This window comes from Fundulus heteroclitus, chromosome 5 (assembly GCF_011125445.2).
Source record: "Fundulus heteroclitus isolate FHET01 chromosome 5, MU-UCD_Fhet_4.1, whole genome shotgun sequence".
Lineage (NCBI taxonomy): Eukaryota > Metazoa > Chordata > Actinopteri > Cyprinodontiformes > Fundulidae > Fundulus > Fundulus heteroclitus.
Genome location: NC_046365.1, coordinates 10256425 through 10281919, shown reverse-complemented (window position 1 = coordinate 10281919; position 25495 = coordinate 10256425). Strand labels below are relative to the sequence as shown.

At 40.9% G+C, this 25495-nt stretch overlaps 1 protein-coding gene across 4 annotated transcripts; it reads left to right on the top strand.

The window, feature by feature from the left end:
- The first annotated feature begins 11303 nt into the window (after positions 1-11303).
- Positions 11304-23905, top strand: fip1l1b (FIP1 like 1b (S. cerevisiae)). 4 transcript variants are annotated; one of them, XM_036136853.1, is made up of 15 exons: positions 11304-11605; positions 11921-11975; positions 13268-13343; positions 13484-13596; positions 14913-14977; positions 15102-15212; positions 15780-15910; positions 16024-16142; positions 18489-18588; positions 18672-18828; positions 18917-18998; positions 19885-19940; positions 20070-20259; positions 20569-20715; positions 23361-23905. In XM_036136853.1, exons 1-15 carry the CDS (start codon positions 11527-11529, stop codon positions 23497-23499), a joined length of 1620 nt encoding a protein of 539 aa, XP_035992746.1. In that variant the 5' UTR covers positions 11304-11526; the 3' UTR covers positions 23500-23905. The 4 variants fall into 4 exon arrangements, with proteins under 4 accessions (XP_035992746.1, XP_012706812.2, XP_035992745.1 ...); XM_012851358.3 differs by having other exon boundaries at positions 23358-23905; XM_036136852.1 differs by having other exon boundaries at positions 20070-20283.
- The last annotated feature ends 1590 nt before the right edge of the window (positions 23906-25495 follow it).

Below are 25495 nucleotides of genomic sequence, written 5' to 3'. Positions count from 1 at the left end.
ATAAAGTCAATCAAGCAATTAGGAAACCATCTCCCGATATCCATTTTGTAGAGCAAAGCTGCCCCGGCACATGTAGGCAACCTGCTTCTCCAGATGGTATGCTTGAAATGCCGCAGCGGGACATGAGGAAATAAATTTATCACAATATCAACAGTTCTGTTGGAAATCATAAGGCTATATTGCATACAGTCACCAAAAATAATCAATAAATGATTATTTAGGAAGCAAGACAAACCTGAAATCTAACTAATTAAAGGGAAATTCTGAAAGAGTTGACGAAGGAACATTTAGACTTTCAGCTTTTTCATAGAACAGGAAAGACTATCTCCATGTAAGTTGGAGATCATTCACCTTCTCAGAACCATTGTGGGCTTCTCCTCCAATCTTGGGACATAACTATTCTGTCTGTCTGGTTATGGTCATGTTTGTATGGTACTTCCTCTCGTTGGATTTCAGAAGCGAATAATAAGCAATACAAAAAACTATGTTGCTAAAACAACATCAAGAAGATCAGGGTGAGTAAAAACAACACAACTGGATTCCAACCAAGTTGGTCAAACTTGTTTGTTGACCTAATTGGGACAAGAAACAAGCTTGTTTCTGGCTAAATATTTGCCTCTTTGATACCAACTTAAAAAAGTTATATACACGACTAAATCCTACGTGTTGCTTTAACAAGATCTGCTAAATTTTGCACCTTCCAGTCGTAGTTTGACACCTTCTGTTAAATATTCCTTCCATAGACAAAGGAAAGCAGCACAATAAGGTGTCAAAGTACAATGCAGGCGCAGTCCAGCTGGCCATATGCTCCATGAAGATGCCCCTCTCTGGAGTTTTTCAGTCCACCAGGATCATTCATATGGCCGCTGTCCACTAAGTTCACATGCCATTTGAGAAGTTTATATGCCTTCTCTGTTACATTATTCATTATTGAGGTGAGCGTCTGCAGCAGGTCTGGGCTGACTCACTTTGACTTTCAGCGTGTGTGTGTGTGTGTGTGTGTGTGTGTGTGTGTGTGTGTGTGTGTGTGTGTGTGTGTGTGTGTGTGTGGATCTGCAGCGTGACTCACTCAGTGCTTTTAGACAGATGAGGACAGCGGTCCTACTGAGGGCAATGGAGGTTTTATACAAGAAAAATAGCCACTTAGATTAAATTACGTAATGAAAAACATTCCTCCCTCTCTGTGCTCCTCCCCTCCTCTTGTTCTCCATCACCCGCCCCCCATCCCCTCTCTTTATCTTCTTTTTTTAGTGACGCACACACAGACACAGGCGCACAAACATCCTAACTCAATCACCTGCAAATGGAGCTATCTTCACACCCCCAGGCAGCAACGAGAACCGTCTTTGACACATGCAGAAAACAACAGAGCGCACACACATTTGAACACACATGCGGTTCAAAGAAAACCTTGTTGTTCCTCCTTGTAATGATTGGTTAAAAGCTCAGGTTAAGCTTTTCTTCCCCGATATTATACAGCTCTTCTCTTTCTCTGCTGAGTGGACATTATAAACCTGATATATGTCCATTTGTCTCTTCTTGACTGTAGTCAGGAATGTTTTTTTTTTTTTTATATATCAACTGTGTGTGGTTGTTAAGTGTCCATCGGTGGTTCAATTATTGTTCTTTGCTTTTCAACTTTGACTGGACAGACTGGACTAAAAGCCCAGATAAATAAATAAATAAAATATTTAGTTTTCATGTTCAAGAGGACTTGGACTGAATACAATGATCTAGGCTGCTTGTCGGAAAAAACTGCAACACTGTAAGTTCTCTTTGTTGTAGAATTTAATATTGTGGGCCAATTTACAGAAGAAAATTTTTACATTATGTATTGAAACTTAATGAAATGTATATTGCCATTACAGAAGTATAAATCCATTGCATTTCCCATTCTATCACAAAACAACCACAAACGTCTGTGTGGCACAACTGTAAAGTGGAAGGAAACTTGATGCTTGGTTTTCAAACTATGAAAATGTAAAGCAAAACTGTATAAATCTAAAGTGTCCTTTGCATTTGTGAGCCCTCCCCCCCACTAACAACAAAAACATAACACATAGTAATAAAGAACAGATTGCCATTGCAAAATTTCCCAAAATGTTTTAAGAAGCGCACCAAATACACAAAAAAAAAACTGTTGATCTGCTACGTGTGAAACTGGGTCGATAACGTCCCAACAGGAAAAAGGTTCGAGCTTAGCAGTTGCCTTTGGTTAATTGAAAATAAGAAAACAACCTCGAAGAAGGAACTTGATTAAAAAAATGTGAACTAAAAAAAGCAAATAAAACAACCAGAAAAATGAAAGGTGGGCAAACTCTAATCAGCTACTCTCCGCCTTAGGGGATGTCACAAGAGGCATGGAAATTGTTCTTTTAGAAGGGAGATTTTGTATTGATCAACAAAATTAAGTTCTACAAAATAGCAAAACAAATGGAAACACTGACCAATAAATGCTCTATAGGTGGCAAATGATATCTAAAATGAAAGACTGTTTTGTTTCTTTTTACAGAAAAGTCACGTGTAGCTTTAAGTTCTGGGGAGAAAAACAAAGATTACAGGTAAATCCCATGGTTCTGGAATACCCTAAGCATATTTACAAGTATATTCTAAGTATTCTTACATGAATCCATTTGCTAACAGATGGATCTTTGTGTCGTGAAACAAAGGAGGCAGAATAATCTGTGGTGGCATCATGCTACTGAGAGAACCATATGTTTGATCCAACGAGATGCTGTGGATTGAAAATGTGTCAGCGCACATATCTGTAGAAGCTAATATGAGCGCGGGTAATTACTTATTACCCAATGATCGTCCTCTGTCTGGATAAACCGGATTAGCATCGAATAGGCGGTGAGCCGGCCTAATCCACCGTAAAGAGAGAGGGATGGACACAGGAGGGAGCGGGAGGGGAGCTGGAAACAGAGAGAGGGCGGGAGAGAGGGCGGATGAGAAACGAGAGGAAGCAAAGGCAGAGCATATGAGAATGAAGGAGAGGAAGACAAAAGATAGGGGAGTTATAAAAAAAAGCTCACCAAAAGAGACTGCAAAGGGGCACTGGTACAGTCACGCCTTCAACAGTTCAGAACGCCATCATTACCTGTTGCTGGCATTTCACCCCCACAGTCTTTCATTTCATGGAGTTTCCTACCATTAAGCCCAATTTAATTTTTTTTAGTTTTTTTATGGTACTAGTGGCATGTTTTTTTGTTCAGTAGGCTGACAGGAAAGGGGGTATGAGAGAGGGGAGAGTCGAACCTGCGTCAGCCACGTTGAGGGCTAAGGCCTCCATACATGGGTAATGTGCGCTAACCACTGAGGCACCACCAAAGCACACCCTTCATTTCTCATTTTATTGAAGTGTTTTTGTGAAATATGGAGGTAGCCGTAAAACGTTCAATTTCACATAGAATCTGATCCGGGTCTGTCATATTTCCAGACATTTTCGACCCACATGCAGAATCAACGCAAGATTTATGAGCGACGGGGCAGATCTGCCTTGGAGGACTTTGCAGTAGGGACCCAGGGTCGCCGTGAAAATCGGTGAGAATCGAGGAAGGTGCAAAGACCGGCACGGACACAATGCTCAGAAAGCTGACAAAACCACTGGGAGGATTGACTTGACAATGCCAGGCAGGTTAAGCATCTGGCAAAAACAGCAGGTCATGGCACAGCTCCTTAAATGTCCGGCAGCCTGGTGAGAAAGTTGCAGGCAGGTGTGCGGTCTTCAGCCGGCAACCACACCCTCCAGCAAATATCCTCCATTCAGGAAAGAACGCACACCGGACTCGTGACTTCTAGGGGTTTCGTCTGAATTACTTCTCAGACAAAAAGGACTAGGGTTGGCATATTTGGGTCAAAATTGCAGACTGGCGACCTGTCCAGGGTGTACCCCGCCACTCGCCCAGTGTACGCTAGAGATAGGCACCAGCACCCCACAACCCCATGAGGGATAAAGCGGATCAGAAAATGGATGGATGGATGGGTCAAAATTGATACTATATAAAAAAATCATCACAACTGACTAAACATTTTTGAAGCCTTTTTTCAGTGCATTGAAAACAGAGTTTGTATTCCTCATCAACGACTGTCCCAGTTACAAGCTGCTGCCGCTGTAACTTTTTATTGGCTATACGCTTCAACACACATGCCTATCACTTCTCCAATTTAAAATAAGGCAAACTGTCATGAATTTGACAAATCTGAGCCTTACATGGAAGAGTGACGAGAGCGTCGAAAGAAAGCCACAACAAGTCCTGTCTGAAGTTTGCCCCAAGCTATTTGAGAGGGAGACAGCATAGATGTGGAAAAAGGCAGTCTGGTCCGAAGAGACTAAACTGTCTGGCCTACATGCTATCTGGGGGTGGAAGACTAATATTGCACAGTCCCCTGATCACACCACCCCCATGGTGAAGCAGGGTGGGGGAAGAATCATGCTTTGGGGACGCCTTCCTCCATGGGAATGAGAAGATGCTCGGCATAGATGTGTTTTGGACAAACCCCAAAAACCATTGCAGCTGTGATGGCGGCCAAAGGTTTTATTATTCACCAATTGACTCACAGAGGGTAAATACAAATGCCTGCCACACTTTTCAGATGTTAATTTGAAAATAAACAATAGAAACCATATAATTCCCCTTCTTCTTGATGTATGCTATACAAACAAAATAAAATACATGAATGTCTGCGATTGCAATGAAGCAAAATGTGATAAATGTGTTTACAGGGTGTGTATTCTTTAGCAAGGCACTGCAGCTCTGCGGTAGGCACGAGATAAACCTATATAACTACATGAAATTTAGGTTCCCAAATAGGTCTGTGCTAAGTTCAACAAATATCAGGCTCATACCTTTACCTTCAGCAAATCTAATTCCCTTCAGTAACGCTAAAGTCGAGGCGTTCACCTGAAGGGAACCGTTTCAAACCCTGCAGTCAACAGAAAAGCCACCGGAGGTAAACCTTGTGGCTTTAGCCATGGTTGCACCAGACAAAACAAATCATCCAACAATGTCCCTTCAGGTCATCTGAGATCAATCAGACAACACTCTTAACCAAGATTCTCAGTGTCAGCCCAGACACGAATGGATGCTCCTACTGGCATGGCAGATGAGAACTACTCCCAGAGTGGCACACTCTGAAATAAACATGCAGTCATCAGAGCCTCTGCCAGAGAGAGGAACAAAACAATAAGGAGCCAAAAAAGGAGAACTGATTCCAAGTCACAATCCATCAAAGTGTCAAATTAACCCAAACAACGCTAGATGGGAGGGACTGCGGCAAAATAGAAAGCAGTGAAAAAAAATATTTTCTGTGGCAAATGGGGGGAATTTTTTATTTAATTTCTATTTCAAAAACTCTGATGCGGTTCGGGTGCACGGAGGACATTAAGAGAGAAGTGGTGAGAAGATGAGGCGTGAAATGAGGTGAGGTAAAATGAAAGTAAAACAAAACCCAGGGTAGGTGGAGGGGGGGGGGAGGTGGAGGCTGCAGGAGAGATCACTTTGAAGGAGACAGAGTGAATAAAATAAATGTAATTTTCATGATCAGTTTAACTCAGGGACCATTAGCAGCCTTCTCTGACATCCCTCTGAGTGTGTGTGTGTGTGTGTGTGTGTGTTTTAACTGCGTGTGTGTGAGACCTTACAAAGAGCCACATGAAACTCACACGTATGATATGATATGATACGGTTAGATGTTCATGATATGAACCCCCCCCCGCAGGGTTCTCACATGGAAGAGAAAAATCAATGCACTCCTAACTATAACGTTACCGCCTCGGAGAGAGGAGGTACTACCCAGGCCTTGGTGAGTTTCCTCTCAGCAGCAGGCAGATCGGCTCGGAGTCTGTTCACGCCTCTGTGTGCAATCTCTGCGATGGCACTTAAAGTGAAAGAGAAGAGCGGGAGACGATCCGCAAAAAAAAAAAAAAAAATTACGAGTCATTAACTGAGCAGCTAAACAGGACCCACTTAAACGAAGTGAAAGGCCATGAAAGCATTAACAGCCCCGCTTTGCATCGACGGACGGCGACTTCTCGCAAACAGAGGCAGAAGTCATGAGGGTCGGTTTACTGACGATGAGCCCACAGCTGCTGCTGCTGCTGCTGCTACTGCTGCTACTGCTCAGTGGCATAAAAAGGAAAGCGCTGCAGCTGTCCGTGAGACGAAAAGATACACAGTGCCGTGCAAAACACGTCGTCACACTCCAATCCCAGACATCAGTGCATTTTATTGGGATTTTGTGCGATAGACCAACCCAAAGCAGTGCAGGATGTGGAAACAGAAGAGAAAGCATCCATAGTTTCCAGTAGTTTTACTAAATAAAAGTTAAAAAAAGGCCTGCATTTGCATTTGGGTTCAGCGCCCCTGAATCAGTAATATGCTTACCCATCCTTTGCTTTGATTTTCTTTGCAAAAGAAGCTAAAGCTCAGTCAGGCTGGATGGAGAGCATCTGTTAACATTAGCCTTCGAGTCTTGCCCCAGATTCCAAGCTCAATTTGGTTCTGGATTTTGACTGGACCGTTCTGAGATCTGAAGGTGCTTTGATCTAAAGCCTTTCCTTTTAGTTCTGGTTTTATGATCATGTTGGCAGGTAAACCTCTGCTCCAGTCTCAAGTCTTTCGCAACCTCTAACAGGTTTTCCTCCCTGTATTTAGGTCCACTCATCCTCTCATCCACCCTGACCCACTTGCTTGTCGCTGTTGAAGAAAAGCATCCCAACAGCGAGGCGCTGCCATTATCATGCTTCATATTGGGGAAGGTGCATTCAGTGTGATGCGCAATGTCCGTTTTCCACCACTCGTCACGTTCTGCAAGCATGCAGGCCTTTACGTCCCCTACACTCCTAAGCTGTGTGGAATCTTTATTTAAAATGCTGCCTTCTTTGGGTCTTGTTTTACTTCCCCGTTTACTCCCAACTACCTGACCGGTGTACAGCTTGGCAAAGTTCAAGCAAACAACATCAGCTCAATTGTTTTTGACCAATCAGAGGACAGAGAGCCAGGAGGGCCGTCTCAAACAGACAAGAGCCTGCTGCCTTTGATTTGTAGTGTGGCCGCAATCTAGCAAGGATGTCACCCTTGAGTTTAGTGTGTTCTAGTTGTAAGATGGAAAAACATTGAAACTTGTTATTGTATCAACCACTAATAGTGGTTAAAGCAAAATATATACATGTATTTTTTCCATTTTATGTGTTGAAACATTAAAGTAACTTTTAATATAACATAGAAATTAGTGTCCTCCTTGTTTAATCAAATAATAACTGCCAGTATCCATCCATCCATCCATCCATCCATCCATCCATCCATCCATCCATCCATCCATCCATCCATCCATCCATCCATCCATCCATCCATCCATTTTTTGACCCGCTTAGTCCCTCATGGGGTCGCGTGGGTTGCTGGTGCCTATCTCCAGCGTTCACTGGGCGAGAGGCGGGGTACACCCTGGACAGGTCACCAGTCTGTCGCAGGGACTGCCAGAATCACTTGTAAATAATTAAAGCCTGACACTTTCACTGTAGTTTATATACCCCGCAGCATAGGTGTTGTAAGACCTCGGCTCCAGGGACCCAAGACACACAAGGCCCATAATACTTTCATCAATGTTAGGCTCTGTTTCTGTTTCCTTCGACTCTCCTGTTTATGGCAAATGTAAACCAAGTAAATTAATTACAACCATTCACATCCATTCAATCCCCAGTTTAGGCAGAGAACTGGCACAAGGTGTCCTATATTATTTTATTACTACCGTAATTTCCTCAAAATTTTGGCTATGGGAAAATTCAACATTTTCTGACTTGGACTAAGCTTAAAATGTTTCAGGATCATCACAGCACTTCTCCACAGCAGCCATATCCGTAAGGCTGACTTTCCAAACCAGAGTATGCACTTTAGGTGCCATAATCATTATTATTATTATTTTATTTTATTTCTATTTTGTATTTGGGCACTTGGAAATTCTGACTTCAGATTACAAGTCGGATTGCACCATTAATCAAAGCTATAGACACAGAGTGATAAATGGTAGTGGAACCATTTCTGACCACTTTTCTTGACGTCCATCGTTGTCACACAACATGGTGCTGCTATGGTATCCCTGCCCAAATAGAGGATGACTCATTTTACATGTCGGGCAATTGTAATATATATGGGAAATAGAAAAAAATTATTACTTCACAACTTGCACAATACATCTATAACATTTATAACAAGGTGGTTGGATCTAACGGTTGTATATTCTTCGGTCAGATTAGACCAATGCACAGAACATTACCCTGAAAGACATCACTGAGAAACACACGAAACGTAGGACTACATGTATATATATATATATATATATATATATATATATATATATATATATATATATATATATATATATATATATATATATTCACTCAACCATCTCTTTAGTTTATTCTTGTTTCCATACACAAAACAAGACTAGCTTACAAGCAGAAACTTCATTGTGGTCACTTTTGAGGGCGCTCTCAGAAATATGGTAAACCTAACAATACAGCTCAGCATTTTAAATAGGTGTGTGTGTGTGTTGGGGGGGGGGGGCGCAAGAGAGCTGAAGGCTCTTAGTCTGTCAGGGAGGTGTTCGACACATCAAGTGCAACATGCATCTGATGCTGCTGACTGTGCGGCCTTCTGGTCCCATCTCAGATTTCTATATATTGCAGCCGGAGTTTCTTTCGTCGCAGAAAGCAAAGCACAAGCAGAGCTACGTTATTAATCAAGCGTGCTAAGTGCTCTACTGGCCTGCCCACAGTCTAGGGCTGCATCACGAACAACAATAATGGAGCAATACCGAACTGACCACTGCATGATGGGACACAGTTAGTGTTGTCAGGGATCCCATGTGAATAAGATTGTGCAATCGAAAGGAAAGACTGATGAAAAACAACAACAAACGTCGCCAGCGTGACACTTCACATTTCTTTGGACCTTCTTCATGTACAGCGATTAGCAAAACAATTCATTCCACGTCAAGGTTTTTGCTTGTTGTCATGTTACAACCACGAGCATCAATGGATTTTTTTGGTACTTGATCTGAACGACACATACCAGCAGATACGTATGAAACGTATAGAGGAGAGGATAGCTGGCTTTTAAGCATTTTTATGCATAAAAATCTGAAAAGTGCGGCATGTGTTTTTATTTAATCTCACCTATGGGAACAACTTTGTCGTTACAGCTGCAGGACTTTTGTGTGTTTCTACCAGCTTTGAATGTCTAGACAAAATTTCAATCTACTTGCAAAGCTTGGGGCTGCCACAAACGAGCCTCAAACTTGGGATGGTGTGCTCAGGTTGAGGGGCAGGGTTCATTTCCTCCATAACTAATGTTTTGCATGTAGACCAGAATGTATTTATCTCATCTAAGCATCTTCTCCTACACGTTCTGTCCTCCTGCATGTCTGGTGACCAACTGAAAATGGCTTCCTTGTGGCCATCACAAGTGATGGTTGTTCTGTCAACAGATTACCTCTTCTTATCTGTGGATTGCTTTAAGTCCTCCAGAGATGCTTAAAGCTTGAGCGATCGTTTTATGACCTAACCCTATTTTAGATCTCTCCACAACTTTCCCTGAGCTGTAGGATCCGTTTCTTGGTCTTTCTGATACTGTTTGTTCACCGTTGTAATTTCTTAAGACAACTGGTTACACAGAATTATATATAGGGATTTTAACATTTAGGAGGCTGATTTCAAAAACACCCACACCGTTTTAGATTTTTATTTGCAAAGACAAACAAACAAAGAAAGCACAATATTTTTTGTTCCATTTAACATGTCTGACAATGATGTGTTGCTTCACGTTCGGCTATCACAACCCGCCCCCCAGATAAAAAACAAACATATAAACATGTTGAACTTTATGGTTCTGATGTGTCAAAACATGAAAAGCTAGAAGGGTTTAATATTTTTTAAACCCTTCTAGCTGACTACATTAAAGGTAGTCAGCCATGAGAGCAACAAAATGTAATCCTTTGTACCTACATCTGTTAATTAAACGTTTAAAATAAAAGGGGATATGTCTCACGATAATTTATATTACATATAGAAACCTTGACACCCTTTGCGGGAATGCATTTATAGTCACAAAACCAGGATTATATTTTTTTAAATACAGATAAAAAAGTGTATGGAGAAAATACATTTTCCCATTGCTTGATATTTCTCAGTAAATATTCCTACCCATTATTCGGCAAAGCACCTATTTCACTATTCATTGTAGTTTAAACACAAAATACTTTGTAGTCCATGATTCTTGAAGAGCATTTCCCCCTCTGGACATGATACTGCCTATTTTTAAAGGAGAGGAGTTTTAAAGGAGTTTTATTGCAGCGAAATGACACTTAACACTCTCAGTACTAAACCAAGCACAACATCAGAACCACTATCAAGTGACTGCAACTCCACAATTAAATGGAATTTGTGAACACGTTTTTAGCTCGCCTACAGGATAACCCTTGTTGTCTTCATTCAGCATAAATACAGAGTACATGGGCCTGGGTGCTGAAGCTAACAACTATGCCAAGCCCAAGGTGGACTGCTACCATCGTAAAACAACTTAATTCTTAAAACCTCATAGCAGTTAATGAGCAGCACTGTCTTGTGAACCTTTGATCTCTTGTCAGGTTTGCATTGTGTGATTATTCACAGATAAGCCTATGATTATTAAAACAGGGAACAAAGTTTTGGTTCATCCTGTGTAAAACGTTAACTAAAAATGGAAGATACACAACATACATTTCCAGTTAGAGTAACAGTCTTATATAAAATTAAAGCAGTGTAAAAAAAAATGCGTAGTTTAATTGAACTATATTTTTATTGATTTTCCCAATGCCTTAATTTCTGTTAGGTAAATACTTCGCATTCAGAAATGCACATGTTTCATCCTCATCACAGAGGAAGATCACCGGTGGCATCTCCAATGTAAATAATCATGTGGTTTTTCTGTAAACAACTGCCAAATGCAAACATAACAGCTTAAAGGTTGATAAAAAAAATGGGATTTACATCAACCATTTTGACGTTTTTTTGAGAATGGAGTTGCTTTAAAATGGTAGAAATCCACTTTAGTCCTGCACCTCTCGGATCCAGCTGTTAGTTTTACGACTAAATCAAGATGCCAAGAGAGTTATCTACATTTAAGACATTTATTGCTTGTGAACTGTTAACAGAACCAGAACTCCACCCCATCATAAACCCTAAACTGCCCTTTCGCCAGGTATCACCGTGACCTGAAAGAAGGCAGTAGTTCCTTCTGTCCAGCGGGGGGCGCTGTGGTTTCTGCTCCGACGCGCCCTGACCTTAGCGGGCACAGGCGCTTCTTCCGGTCGTCTGGCTGACTTGCACAGGTTGAATATGAATGTAAGAAGAAATGTTTCACGTTCGTAACTAAACTGTCCCGTTCGAGGGAGAAGCAGCGCTCGCGGTTTAGTGTTTCTGCGCGTCACCGAGGCTCGCTGCTCCAGCAGTTGGCGCTGCCGTTGACGTAAACTTCACGTTAGCGCAACATGTCTGCGGAGGAGGCGGACAAAACAGCCACCACTGACGCCAGTGCCGGTGATGAGGAGGAGGAATGGCTGTATGGAGGTAAAAACAACCAGAGGACACCCCACAGAACTGACGGAGACGTGTGTTAGTGTCTCTGCTGCTCTAATAATGACAGCGTTAAGCAGTAATTACCTCCGTGTGCCACCAGGACGGCGCGTTAGCCTGCAAGCTAGCTAGCTAGCTAGCCTTGCCTGTTTGATCTGTAGGCCTTTAGCATCACTAGCAGAAGCATGAACTGGACCCAACCATTAAAGAATCCACCGTAATATGATGAATACGTGTTATATAGCTGTTGTTATTAAAAAAAGTATTTTTAAAATCATTAGCTAAAATACTGTCTGATTTGTGTTTCAGATGAATCAGAAAGCAAGGAGGAGGGTGAAGAAGCCAAGCTGAGTGGTGTAGTCAGGTAACACAAACTCTGCTCAAGGGGAACATGATTGATGATTTATGCATTAACGCACTGCTTCTTACACAGTAGTGAGATTAGACAAGATTGTTCTTAATAAGGGTGTTTGCTTAGGTGAAGAAAAATCAGCCTGTAAGGAGCTGGGAAGGATAAATGATTGCTTACAGGACTGTACAGCTATAGAGTTCTGTGTTTTGGTCTGGACCAGCCATCATCTACACACATTTAAACACAATGGTCTTGCAGCACATCCAGAATGGGGAAGAAAAGTAGTTAATCTGTCGTTAACTTTTTTTTTTTTTTTTTAAAGGGGACATATCATGCTTTTCATATTGAAATTGTTCAGTTGTGGTCTGTATAAAGTTGAACAGCAATGCTTTGGTTTCTCGTTAATTAACATACTAGGGGAGGGGGGGCCCTAGTATGCCGGGGATTAGGACCAGATGATAATTGAAAAACAATATCTATCGATTGATAGACCATATATGTGATAGATAAAAAAGGGCCTATAAAAAGTTCAATACAATAACAGTTTTCCTTCCTTTTGCATTCTAGCCTATCATGTAGGTTAATACTGCAGGCATTACATCCTCCCAACCAATCACAAACCCAGATCCAGAAACGCTCCGCCTCCTTCAAAGAGTTCAGAGAGCATGTGTTCCTTTTTTTTCTTTTTTAAAAAACTTTTTGTGAAGAAGTTGATTGGATAAAGGGTTGAGTTTTAATTCGGTGTTCTTGATCTAAAAATAGGTAAATAAGCAACGGCAGTAAATAACCAGGGCTGCATTTAAAATATATGTTTTGAATTTTTTTTTTTGGTAATTGTTGATATCAATCAATATTTCTGTTTTATCAATATGCTTTCTTTCTATATCACCCAGCCCTGGTGGGAGTATTGAACAGCCGAACATTTTGACTTATTCACATGCAGCTTCAGCATCCTTCAACTTTGACTACAAAAAATGAAATGAAAATGGTGGCTTCTCGAAATTAGTAAGCCGCAGCAAATACTGTGATGTAATATTTAAAAAAAAATAGAAAAATGTAACAGAATAGTGCAAACTGGCTTGTAAAAAAATGACCCATATATAAAGATATCTACACAGCACCTGAACTTCCTCTTTCCTGCATTTCTAGAGTTTCCAAGTACACAACAAAATGTCAGGCTGAAAAAGCGGATTTTGCACGATATCCCCATTAAAACTCCATCTGTCAAGGATAGGATGGTAGTTTAATTTTCACTCCAGTTTTTTAAAAACTGTAAAATGTTTGATTGTGTATTAAATCTGCAGTACACCTGCTGAGACTTCAACGGACGATGCTGGTGTTGTTGATGTACACGCTACGGGAAACGGAGTGGCCTCTGAGGTATGTAACGTCTTTACTTTCCTGGGACATTCTTTTCTTTTGTCTATGCTCTTACCGTCCCGTTACGTTTCCTTCCTCTCTACCTCCAAACTAACACTCAAGCTTTCACATGTGTCACATTTCTTTCTCTGGACTCTTAGCCCTCAGGTGAAGCTGCAGGTGAGGATGTGGAGAGTGACAGCGACAGCGATGACGACGACGACGACGTCCGTGTCACCATTGGTGACATCAAAACTGGAGCCCCACAATACACGTAGGTTTCCTAAAAGAAAATGTGTGTTAATGCAGAGCTGTAGGAACGTCTCAATGATTGTCGATGGAAACAGGATGCAGTATATTAAACTGTAGGCAGTGTTTTTCTGTAGCGCAGAGCCACAAACATTGAAAGTTTCTAGTGACGTTTTGATGTCTGATGACTCTGGTGCTTCCATGGTAATGGTTCTAATGGATCTTACATCCGCCTTTGATACTGTTGTGTTGATCACAGTATTTTGATTATTAGGCTTTGTGATGTAGTCAGTCCATCAGGCAAGGAGCTAGAGTGGTTTACATACTACCTCTCTGGAAGATCTTTCAGTGTTTTTGCTAACCAGTTCATGTCAGACTCAAAGTGCCTGTTGTCTGGGGCTCCACAGGGTTCTGTCTTGGGACCTATTCTCTGTTCTATATTTTCCCTTTTGGCCAGATAATCAGGCAGTTCCCTGGTGTGTCTTATCATTTCTATGCTGATTCAGCTCTATTCCTCTTTTAAGCCAACTGAATATTTTTAGTTGTCCTGCTTGATAAACTGTGTTAGTACTATTAAACAGTGTCTCTGATAAAACGGAAACACTTAATTGTTTCCCCTGAGAACCAAATAACTGAGATCAAGCAATTTCTGGGTGTATTGGCCTCCTCTGTCAAAGCAAGCCTCAGAAACCTTGGCATCATTTTTTATGCTGCCACGTGTCACCAGAGTGTCATTCTCGCAGATTAATCAAAAACGGTTTCTTTCAGTCAAGAAATATTTCTACACTTTGGTGTCAATTAGAAATGATTATTCATGCTTTTATTTCATCTCATCTTGACTATTGTAACAGCCTTTTTATGTGTTTGAAAAAGAAAGATCTTGGCCGTCTGCAGTTAGTGCAGAATGCTGCTGCAAGACTTTTAACCAAGACAAGAAAAAGACGGCACATTACCCCATAACCCAGTTTTAATCTCTTTTCATTGTATACCGGTACATATTAGAATTTATTTAAACATTTTAGTATTCACTTTTAGAGCCCTGAGTGGCCAAGCTCCAGCTTATATTACCAACCTTTTACAACCATATTCCCCTTCTCATAGTTTGAGATCCTCCAGCCAAAGACTGTTAACGGTTCCACAAACTAATTTTAGGACGCTTTAGTCTCAAAGCGCTTTACAAACATCCAGTTTATACACAATTGATTTTTTTTTAATTTTTTTATCGGCATTATTATTGCAACATTCTCAACCTTATTGCAAATTTTTCTCAATCAGAGTAGCATCATTTTATCTAGTCAGGTTAAAAATAAACAGCTGATCTCTTTCTTTTAATCTCTCCAGGACATATGGAGCCCCGCCGGTTAACCTCAACATAAAGACAACAGGGTCCAGACCGTATGGACAAGGTGTCGCTCTTCATTGGTTTAACTTGTCATCTCATGTTGCTGTTCTGACTACAGCTAGTTTTACCTCTTTCTTCACCACAATAATAACCACTAATTACTTTTTTTTTTTTTTTTTCATTTTCAGTGAACACAAAGCTGAAGGGTGTGGATCTGGACGCACCTGGAAACATCAATGGTATTCCTGTGCTGGAGGTGGACATGGAGTCCTTTGAAGAGAAGCCCTGGAGGAAGCCAGGTCTGTTGAGGGTCCTTGTGTTTTGGTTGTATCTAAGCAAAATAAAAAAAAGAATACGAAAAGAGATCTGAAGCTTTGAAAAGGTGGTGCTGCAGTGGAGATCAGTTGTAATAGATGACTCATTATGTTAAATTATAAACGTCACCCTAGGATCATTTTTGCAGAGGGCGGCTTAAATGCAATACATGGCAGGCTTTTCTATTTCATATCATATGCATTAAATTTCTGCATGCTGCTATGGTGTGTGACCGTGGGGACAGTGTGATAGGATTGAATGTAATCTATATTAATCACAATAACCAGTCAAAATATCACGGTCACGTGTTTTGCTGATATTGTGCTGACTCAAAGTTTAAAGAAACGTTAATTCTCACTGTATAGTCATCCATGCTGCCTTTAAACATGGCCATAAAATCTAAACATACTGTAAAGTAACATATTTTATTCTCGGATGCACTTTATCTTTATAACGGCTGCGCAATAAACAAAACTGACCTGTCTTTATTTCCTTGTTCAGGTTTTCTGTGCTGTAATTCACTGCTAGTGTCTTTGTGTCTTGGTTTGCAGGAGCGGATCTGTCTGACTACTTCAACTATGGTTTTAACGAGGACTCCTGGAAGGCTTACTGTGAGAAACAGAAGAGACTGCGGATGGGCCTGGAGGTCTCTACAATTGGCTCCGTGACGAGCAAGATCAGTGTATGACATTTGTCCTCCTGCCATTTTTCTCTTATCCTTCCCAGTTGAACCCTCAGACACTATGTGCTGTCAAACCTTTTGTTAACAAGGACTTTCTGTGGCTATCTTCGTAGGTTCAACAGGGCAGAACAGGAAATGAAAAGGATGTATCCAGTTTGGCTGTTCATACCTCCAAAACAGACTTTACATCTCCTGTCAGCCTCTACAAGTCTGTTACCAGCCAGATCACCAGGTAACATCTATACTTTTGTGAATGTTTGACCAAATTACAAAAACAATATTCTGTGTAGCCAATAATAATAAGTTAGACAGCTAAAGACACTAAAGAATATCTTGTATGTGTATTTTTTTATCAAATAAGGTATTTCATACTGTTGATCATAAAATTTTAAAGGTATAGAGGAGGATTTTTCCCTTTTTGAATAACAGCGCATTCGCAAAACCGTCTCACCTGCTCTTCTGCGCCTCGGGGGGGGGGGGCTGGGTCGTGTGAAAAAATCTCCCAAATCCACTCTGGTCTTATTTCTTTCTCCTGAATCCTTCCTCTTCTTTTCGTACACTTGTACACAGTTTGCTTCTTGCGACTCTCAGTCACTTGAGCGTATCACAACCATTGGCATGTGGGTCAACCAGTAGATAAGGCGATCCTCCAGAACCCGAAGGCGACAGAAGATCGCCCGCTGTACATTTTTAAGAAAAGCCACAAGGTGTCGTATAGGAAGAGCAGCACTTGTCTCTTTTAAAAATAGTTATTGGTTAAATAGATTTTTAGTGTGTTCAAATAAACTATATATACAAGTACATATAAAAACAACACAAGAAAGTTCTAACTTATTTTTTTGTCAGGCATTTTAGAAAGAGAACTTGTACAGATTAATTTCATGTGAAGTGACATATTTTAGACCTTTTTTGTCTTTTTAATGATTATGTCTTACAGAACATCAAACACCAAAATAGAGTTTCTCAGAAAACTAGAATATGAATAAAATCACATTTTAAACAGAAATGTAAGTTTTCTGAAATATTATTTTATTTATTTATATATATATATATATATATATATATATATATATATATATTACAAATACAAATAAGTATTTGTAAGGTTTCTATACTACTAGAGTTAACATTTTTGCAGATAACAAAAATAAATTGTGTCGTGAAAAGGACATGATAGGAAAGCAGCTAAACAAATTAAAGACTTTGATAGTAATTTACTTTTAATCTAAATTAAATAAAGTAATTGATTCATTAAACTGAAGTAATTATAGACAGCAAATGACCATGGAAGAAGCAAATTATGTCACATCTAAACTGTCTGTTGCATTAATGCATAACATGACAATGATTTCATTATTGATCGATTTGGAAATCTGGGGAAATGGTTATAAACGCAAAACCGATTCAATTTAACTTCATCAAAGTTTTAGGACTTAAATGAAAGAATAACTAGTAAACATAACTAGTCATACTGACCCATTAACATTTAAGGCTGTGGTTCTCAAAATGCTGTTGGTCGCCCTTTGAAGAATGAAAATAATTCAGGCCACCCATCCCAACAAACTGGGTCAGAAATGTAAAATTTAGTTTTTTCTCTCTTAGAAATCCCGGAATCCTTTTTTTTTTTACATGTTATAATTGTCAAAATGTTTTAAAACAGGAGTTTCTAACAACTAGAACAACGTAAAAGATTTTTAGCCTGATGCATCCCTACTGTCAAAACAAAAGAGGAAACTAAACATGGCACGTTCCCTCTCTGGAAAGACGGCACATGGTGCTTTTAACTGGTTTGAACCTCATCATAAAAATTCAGAGACAAAATAAACAAAAACAAAATGAAAACATGCTTTATTGAGTTTTATTCTCTTTTAGGAGGTAATTAATGCTATTAATAACTATAACTATGTTACCTCGACGCAGTGAAGCCGTTGCTCTGAGGATTATAGAGAATCTCTTCTCACTGGTATTATTGACTGCAGGCCCAGACCAAACAGCAGGTGGCGCTGTTTTCCTATTCAGCAGGATTTAGTTGGTCCCACAGATCTTTTTAGCAGAAACACCTGCTCTATATTTCACCATCAGTCACATCGTTCAGAGAGGACTGTTACGCAACACCGTCTTCCAGTTGCATAATAGTATTAGTTGTGAAATGAATGGTACATATTAAAGTTTTTAAACTTTATTTTTTGTTAAGAGAAATACAGCTGATGTTTAGTGAGGAGGGTAGGCTTTTATAAATTGTTCCTTCAACTTTGCCTTTTTTCTGGACTTTATTTATTTTTCCTCTATTTTTACATTTTGTATATTTAGATTTATTTTATTTTTGTTAATTAACCATTATTTCTGTTTGATTTTGTTTTGACTTTCACTCATTTTTCCGTTTCACTCATTTGCCATTTCATGTTCGCACGCTTGATAGATAGATAAATGTAAGACAAAAGATAGATAAATGGCAGATGTTTGGTAGGTTAGGGGTCAACGTTGCATCATATCGCCATCTTTACCAGAACTTTTCCTTTTAATGGATGATAATAAATATGCTGGCTTTAACGTTTGTTTTAAAATCTTCTTTCTGTAGGAAGCCAAGCGGTACCATTGATGTGATTGGTGGACAGACGGCCACGATAAGCCGGGTTGAGGGTCGACGCAGACACAACCTAGAGGGCAACAATATCCAGGTAGGAAAGCAACTAGAACCAGTCGCTGCTCAAAGTCCAGATAATGTGCCAACAGCGCCCTCTGCTGTCTGCTTTTTGCACAGGTGATCTCTGAGCATTCGACCTCAGACGCTGAACCAGCACCGGCTAAGATTCCTACCTTCTTCCCCCCCGGACCCCTTCCTCCAAACATACCCCCGCCGCCCTTTCTCCCTCCTCCACCAAACGTCAGCACTGCTCCTCCTCTCATACCTCCACCCAGTGAGTGCATTTTCTCTTCTGATCCTGCGTTTTTAAAGAACATCTGTTGCTTTTAGTGCTTATTTTTCCATCGTGCTCTACCTCACAGGATTGCCCATCACAGTCCCTCCTCCTGGTTTTCACCCTCCAACCAGCGGGCCTCCGCCTTCTTTAATTCCCACAATGGACAGGTAACACTCATGACAACACTTATCCTGATCGTAACTCCATCTGTCGTATATTTGTCTCGTAACACTGGGTAGAAAGTCAGAGATCAACTAGTTTACTGGTTTGCCCTGATTAAATCCTAGTCCTTTAGTTTGATGTACGAGTCAACGCAGATATAAGATCAAAGAGCCGTGTGAGGCTTTCAGAAAGAAGATCATAGCAGCTCATGGGTCTGGTACCGGGTTTGAAGAGGTTTCAGGATCACCTGAAATCAGCCGTACGGGAAAAGTTTCAACGTGGAGGAGATTCAGGGCAACTGCCAACAAGCTACAGTCTGGGTTTAAGGAAGTTAACGCGCATCACCCTGAAAATTTAATTTAATAAGAGGTGTGCAAGGAGGATGCTTGTGGAAAATATGAGAACATATGTAAAACACAAATTAAAGGTCAAACTAATGTGGACCCTACTATTTGAAAATTACCAAAAAAGAAAAAAAAGATAAACGACCTCCTGGTCCAACCACCAGAGACTGGCTGGATTTTAAATATCTCACAGCTGAAGGTGAGAAGCGGTGCAAACGTCCTCAGACAGATGTTGCAGATTGTTGGATGGTAACAAGAAGCGGCCCAGAAATCATTTCAGCTAAGCTAACGCTAGCTATTAGAGGGGGAGGGGTTATAACCTTAACCTCAGATGGAAAACATTGTTTTGTTTTATTCTTTTTATGGACTCATCAAATGGCATTTAGCTGGAATTAAATCACTTTTTCTACTGGGGAAGTAAATAAACTTGGAAATCTATGTCAGAATATTCCTTACTGAAGAACTGTATATTTAATAAAATGGTTTTTGGTTTTCTCTTGACCCACCGAGCTTTTGCTAACACAGTGCCTTTCATCTGTTTCCATAGCAGCCACGGCGGAGGCTACGACGGTCGCTCTGTGCCCCCGTACCCGTTTCCTCAAGGTAGGAATCTCTCCACTTTACAAACCTACAAAATAAACTGAATAAGGGATGAGCTGAGTCAAGATTCATAGCTATATCCAATTTCCAGCAAACATTTCAATTGAAACCCCTAATGTTTTCCCTTTGCAGGGGCTTACCCTCCGCCTTTAGCCGGAGGTGTGCCTCCGCCATGGCCCCCCATGGTGGACAACAGCAAGCCCTGGGACTACTATTCTCGTAGGGAGGACAAGAGAGACAAGGAGCGTGAGAGACCCAGAGAGAGGACGCATGAGCGGGAGCGAGAGAGGGAACACAGCCCCTCAACCATGAGCTACACCAGGTCAGAAGGACAGCCACATGCATGGTGTGTATTCTGCCGCAGACTCAACTTAGAGGATATCATGTCGTGTCATCAGTGTGGCTCAGACTCTAGACAGAACCCTGAGCTGATGCTCTGCAGCGGGTTATTGTCACAGAAACAAGGGCCTTTAATCAAATGGGCCCACAGTGTGTTGAATTTCACTTCAGAGCAGATGAGGCGCAAATGCAAAATGCCCATCAGCCTGCGTCGTTGTGATATGTGTTGATATGCCTGTTCAGGTTTGTTCAGGTTTATAGGGTGCAAGGGTAATTCTCTCTGTTGCCGTAGTGACGAGGAGCGGTATCGCTACCGCGAGTACCAGGAGCGTGGCTACGCAGAGCGCCATCGTGATCGGGCCAGCCGGGAGAAAGAGGAGAGACACAGAGAGAGGCGGCACCGAGAGAAAGAGGAGGGCCGTCACAAGTCGTCCCGCAGGTACGCCAGCAGCCGAAACGCCAAACATTTATCTATGTGTTTGGTACTTTAGTTAATCCTGAGGTTTTTATTATTCTGTTTTTTATTTCATATAATCTTTCTCTGGCACAGAAGTTAGTTCTTGTACTTATTGGGTTCAAATCAGACCTTTGCTGATACAGTTTTCCTGGTTAACAGTTTACCCCAAAGTTTCCCTCTAGGGGCTGACCTTATCTATTGTTGTTATACTTTGTTTTAATTTAGCTAATAAATATTACAAATAGTCACTGAAGAAGAAAAGATGTGTTGAAGGTTAGTTCTGAATCATCCAGAAAATGAAGGCATAGCAAGATGAACCTAATTTATAAATCAAAGCTCACTCACTAATTAAAAGTTGATATCTTAATGCTTTCAACAAACAAACCAGCTTTGACCTGCCGATCAGCAGCTGGTTTACATGCACAAAATTTCATGATCGAAATAAACTGTATTCAGATTAAATAATCGGATTGGACTGTGTTTATACGCACCTGGCTTTATTCACAATAGAACCACTCTGACTTACACAGTTGTCAAATACCCTTAAAAACCACAGAAGAAGAACTTCTGTTTTTGCTAAACAACAAAAATAGTAAACAGAGCAGTATTATACGAGTTCCTTTGTCTTCAGATCGTCCAGGCTAGACTCGCACGATGTTCTAATTACAATGAAACGTTACTGAGTCGGCTCACTCGGGTCAGTTTGCCACATTCGGAATAACTGACCCTGACAAGCTTTTATACGCAAGGTGATCGGATCATCAATCGGCATAAACCAGCCCTCTCATTCGATTACGATTTCATTCCTACTGAGCTTAATCCGATCATAATAATCCGATTGTCTTGTTTACATGACGCATTTTTATTCCGATCGGTCCTTTATCCTGATTATTTTTGTCCATGTAAACGCCGGCAGAGGCAATCATGAGAAATTGGATGATTTGGAGAACTGGTTGGTACATTTTCATGTCTGTTTGTCATAGACACGACATCACGTCTGTGACAAATAGACGTGATGTCATAGGATTCATGTCTGCATCTCATAAACCAAATTATTGGGGTTTTCATTAAACTTCAGGGAGTTGATGTTTACAGACTGGTTTCAGATTGAAACTTCTCATATATGTCGATGCGTTTTAAAAAAAAAAAAAAATATATATATATTAGGGCTGGGCAAGTTAACGCGTTAATTCCGCGTTAATTCATTAGACTATTAACGGCGATATTTATTTTATCGCGCATTAACGCATGTTGCTCACATGCTTTCAGTCAGTGTCAGTCAGCAGGCGCGCTGACTGCAGCTTGCTGTCACGGCAGCACTCTCCCGCTCCCCCTCCCCTCTCGTACATGGCTCAGCGGCGCCAGCCAATTAGCACGCGGGCTCAGCCTGGCCCGCCCACTCAGCTCTCACACAAACTTAAGACACAAACAGCTGAGAGAGACCGCAGCAGCGAAAAAACATGAACAGGGGAAGTAGCACCGTTTGGCTTTATTTTAATACCGTAAATTAAATTAAGCTGTATGTTTTGTAAAAAGCCGGTTCATTTCAGTGGAAACACAACAAATTTATCTAAGCACGTGAAAAAACATGAAAACGTCGAGCCCCAGAAACGGAGAGAGGAGACGAAACTTCTCTCATTGCCCCGACAGACCCACAGACTGACGTCTCTGACTGAGGCGTTTCAGTCCTCCAGGGAACATCCAGGTAGATCAGTGGATGGATGGATGGATGGATGGATGGATGGATGTTACTGGAGCCCACACATAACATGTAATTAAGACCTTGAAAGAACCCAGTACATATATTAAAAAGTGTTATTTAAGATAAGATAACATTAGCTAATCCTTTTTTTAATCCCACGACGGGGAAATTTATAGGATTAAAGCAACAGGCAGGTGCACACAACACAGATAAAATTACATAAGGATTGAAATATATAAGAGGTGGATTAGCGAAAAAACACTGAACATAATATTATTATTATTATTATTATTATTATTATTATTATTATTATTATTTAATTGTAATAATAAAATAAAAACCACAAAACCCAAAAGGTCAACAGTTTCATGATACATCAAGCTTAGGGACTGGCTAATATACAGCAGGTCAAAAAAGGCCATATTTTGGCTGCAGTGCTTGTTCTCTTATGAAGAAAAGATCAACTAGTGCACTAAATTCAATAGATGGGTTGAAAATATCCAGTATAAAATAAGTGCTACAAATGTTACAACACTTTTGTTCATATGGCAGCAGGACATTAAAATAAAAGTGCTCTTTACAGTACTTCTTGGAGTTTGTAAATACAATGCGATTAATCGCGATTAATCGCGATTAATCGGGGCGATTAATCGCGATTAAATATTTTAATCGTTGCCCAGCCCTAATATATATATATTAGAGAGATTTGAGGTGAAGGGCTCGGCAGAAACAGTCCAGGCAGTATTTATGTCTCTGTTTCATCTTTTTTCTCCTGAACAGCACCTACCTCCCTTTGTATCAAATCCCTGGCATGCCTTTTCTGTCATTCTTCGTCCTCTTGTCCCTTCTGTCTCTGTTCACGCTGACCTCTCCTGTCTGCACCGTTGTCCTCATTTCACTCCGCTTGTTCTCTTTCTCGCAGCAGCAGCAGTCGAAGGAGACACGACAGCGAGGAGGGCGACAGCCACAGGAGGCACAAACACAAGAAGAGCAAAAGGAGCAAGGAGGGCAAAGAGGCTGAAGACATGGGTGCAGATCAGGAGAACCAGGAGGCTATGGAGTAGCCATGACCGGGTCCTATTTTCCCCTCACTTTGTCCTCGCGCTGACAAAAATGGACGGGGAAGGGGATGAGATTAACGCATCATGTCGTCCTCCGTCAGTCTGGTTCCCCCTGCACGCTCCTGCTGTTAAACTTCACCATCACGTCAGAATAGACCGAGGAGAAGAGGAGCTGAAAGGAGAGCCGCTCGTCCTTCTCATGTTTCCACCAGTAAACACCGTAGTCTCTGCAGCCGCCTCCATCCTGTCCCGCACGGCTGCACCGTTGTATATTCTGGACCATTAGTCTGATAGGACCGTTTTCTATTGTTGGTTTGATTTCCTTTTGTTCTTGTCTGAAATTAAGACTTCCAAAAAAAAACAAAAAAGCTGTCTGTTAAGTTTGATTAAAAACACTTTTGATAAGTCACCTCTTTTTCTCTTTATTTATCAGAATAGCCTGACATTCTGCATGTTTATTGGAGGTTCTGCATGAAGGGAGCTATTTGTTGAATTGAATGTTTACACACAATGCAGTTAAAATGAACTCAATGGCTGCCATGTTGTATAATTATGGAGGATCAAGAGGTTTGTCACACAATGTGACCTTTTAACGTGGGTTTAAACATTGTTTGCAAATGAAAGTCTGAAATCTGGATTTGTCCTTTTCTTAGAGCTCATTTTTCTGTAATCACAGCTGCAAGGCTTTTGGAATACGCCTCCAACACTTTGCTCCTGTAGTGACTGAACTTTTAGGCCACTCTTTGAAAGGAAAACAGCTTAAGCTCAGTCGGAGTAAATTGAGAGCATCTGTTAGCATCAGTTTTCAAGTTTTGCCACAGATTCTGAATCGTACTTAGGACTGGACTTTGACTAGGCCATTCTAATATATGTATTTGGTTTGATCTTAACCTTTTGTAACTCTTGGCAGTTTGTGATGGGAGTTCACCTTCCAGCAGGACTACCACAGTCTCCTGTAGCCTCTGACGTGTTTTAGGATTCCCCTGTAATTAGCTCCATGTGTTCCCCACAGTATGATGCCTCCTACACCCTGTTTTGGTATAGAAACTGGCATGTTCTAGGTGATGGGCAGTGTTCCTTTTAAACCATGGAGTTATACATGTAGGCCTTAAGTCTGATCTCGCCTTACAAGAGCACCTTTGCCACATATATGGAGGAGCTGAACATCAACTCCCTCACCAAGAAAGCCCAGCAGAGGATTTACTTCCTGTGCCAGCTGAAGAAATTTAACCTGCCAAGGACAATGATGGTGCAGTTCTACTCCTCCATCATTAAGTCCATCCTCAGCTCCTCCATCACCATCTGGTACGCTGGTGGCACCGCTAAGGACAAGGGCAGACTGCAGCGTGTCATCCTTTCTGCAGAGAAAGTGATTGGCTGCAATCTTCCATCTCTCCAGGACCTGTACGCCTCCAGGACTCTGAGGCTTGCAGGGAATGTTGTGGCTGATCCCTTGCACCCCAGTTAAAAAAATATTTCAGACACTTCCCTCTGGCAGAAGGCTGCGGTCAAAACCTCACGTCACAAGAACAGTTTTTTCCCATCTGCTCCCCCATTCAGGACTTACAAGCTACACTAAAGTAGCATCTCCAGACCTTCTGCATTACATTAACGCAAAGTCTACTGTGTATATAGCTATAGATTCTGTATTTATATATTTATTTTATCTGCATCATCAACACCAAGTCAAATTCCTTGTAAGTGCAAACCGACTTGGCGATTAAACTTGATTCTGATTCTGACATTTCCCCTACATGGATTCTGGTGGACCTTAAAAGGAATTTGTGGCTGTTTTTTTTTTTTTTTTTTTGCCATTCTCCCCACAGGTAAAAGTTTTTTTTTTAAGTGTGGGTCTCCACAGCTCCTCCAGAGTCCCCATGGGCCTCTTGGCTGCTTATCTTTTCTTGTTTTTTTGTGTACGTCCTATTTGGCAATGTGGCAATAAGAATTGCTGTCTTAATGCCAAAAAGAGCCCAACAGGTTTTACTTTCACAAGTGG

Excerpts from the sequence above, each read along its gene's own strand:
- fip1l1b (XM_012851356.3), top strand. The coding sequence starts at position 11,527 with ATGTCTGCGGAGGAGGCGGACAAAACAGCCACCACTGACGCCAGTGCC. Across the intron at positions 11,976-13,267 it reads AAGCTGAGTGGTGTAGTCAG|TACACCTGCTGAGACTTCAA; the intron begins GTAACACAAACT and ends TTAAATCTGCAG. Across the intron at positions 20,716-23,357 it reads CGTCACAAGTCGTCCCGCAG|CAGCAGCAGTCGAAGGAGAC; the intron begins GTACGCCAGCAG and ends TCTTTCTCGCAG.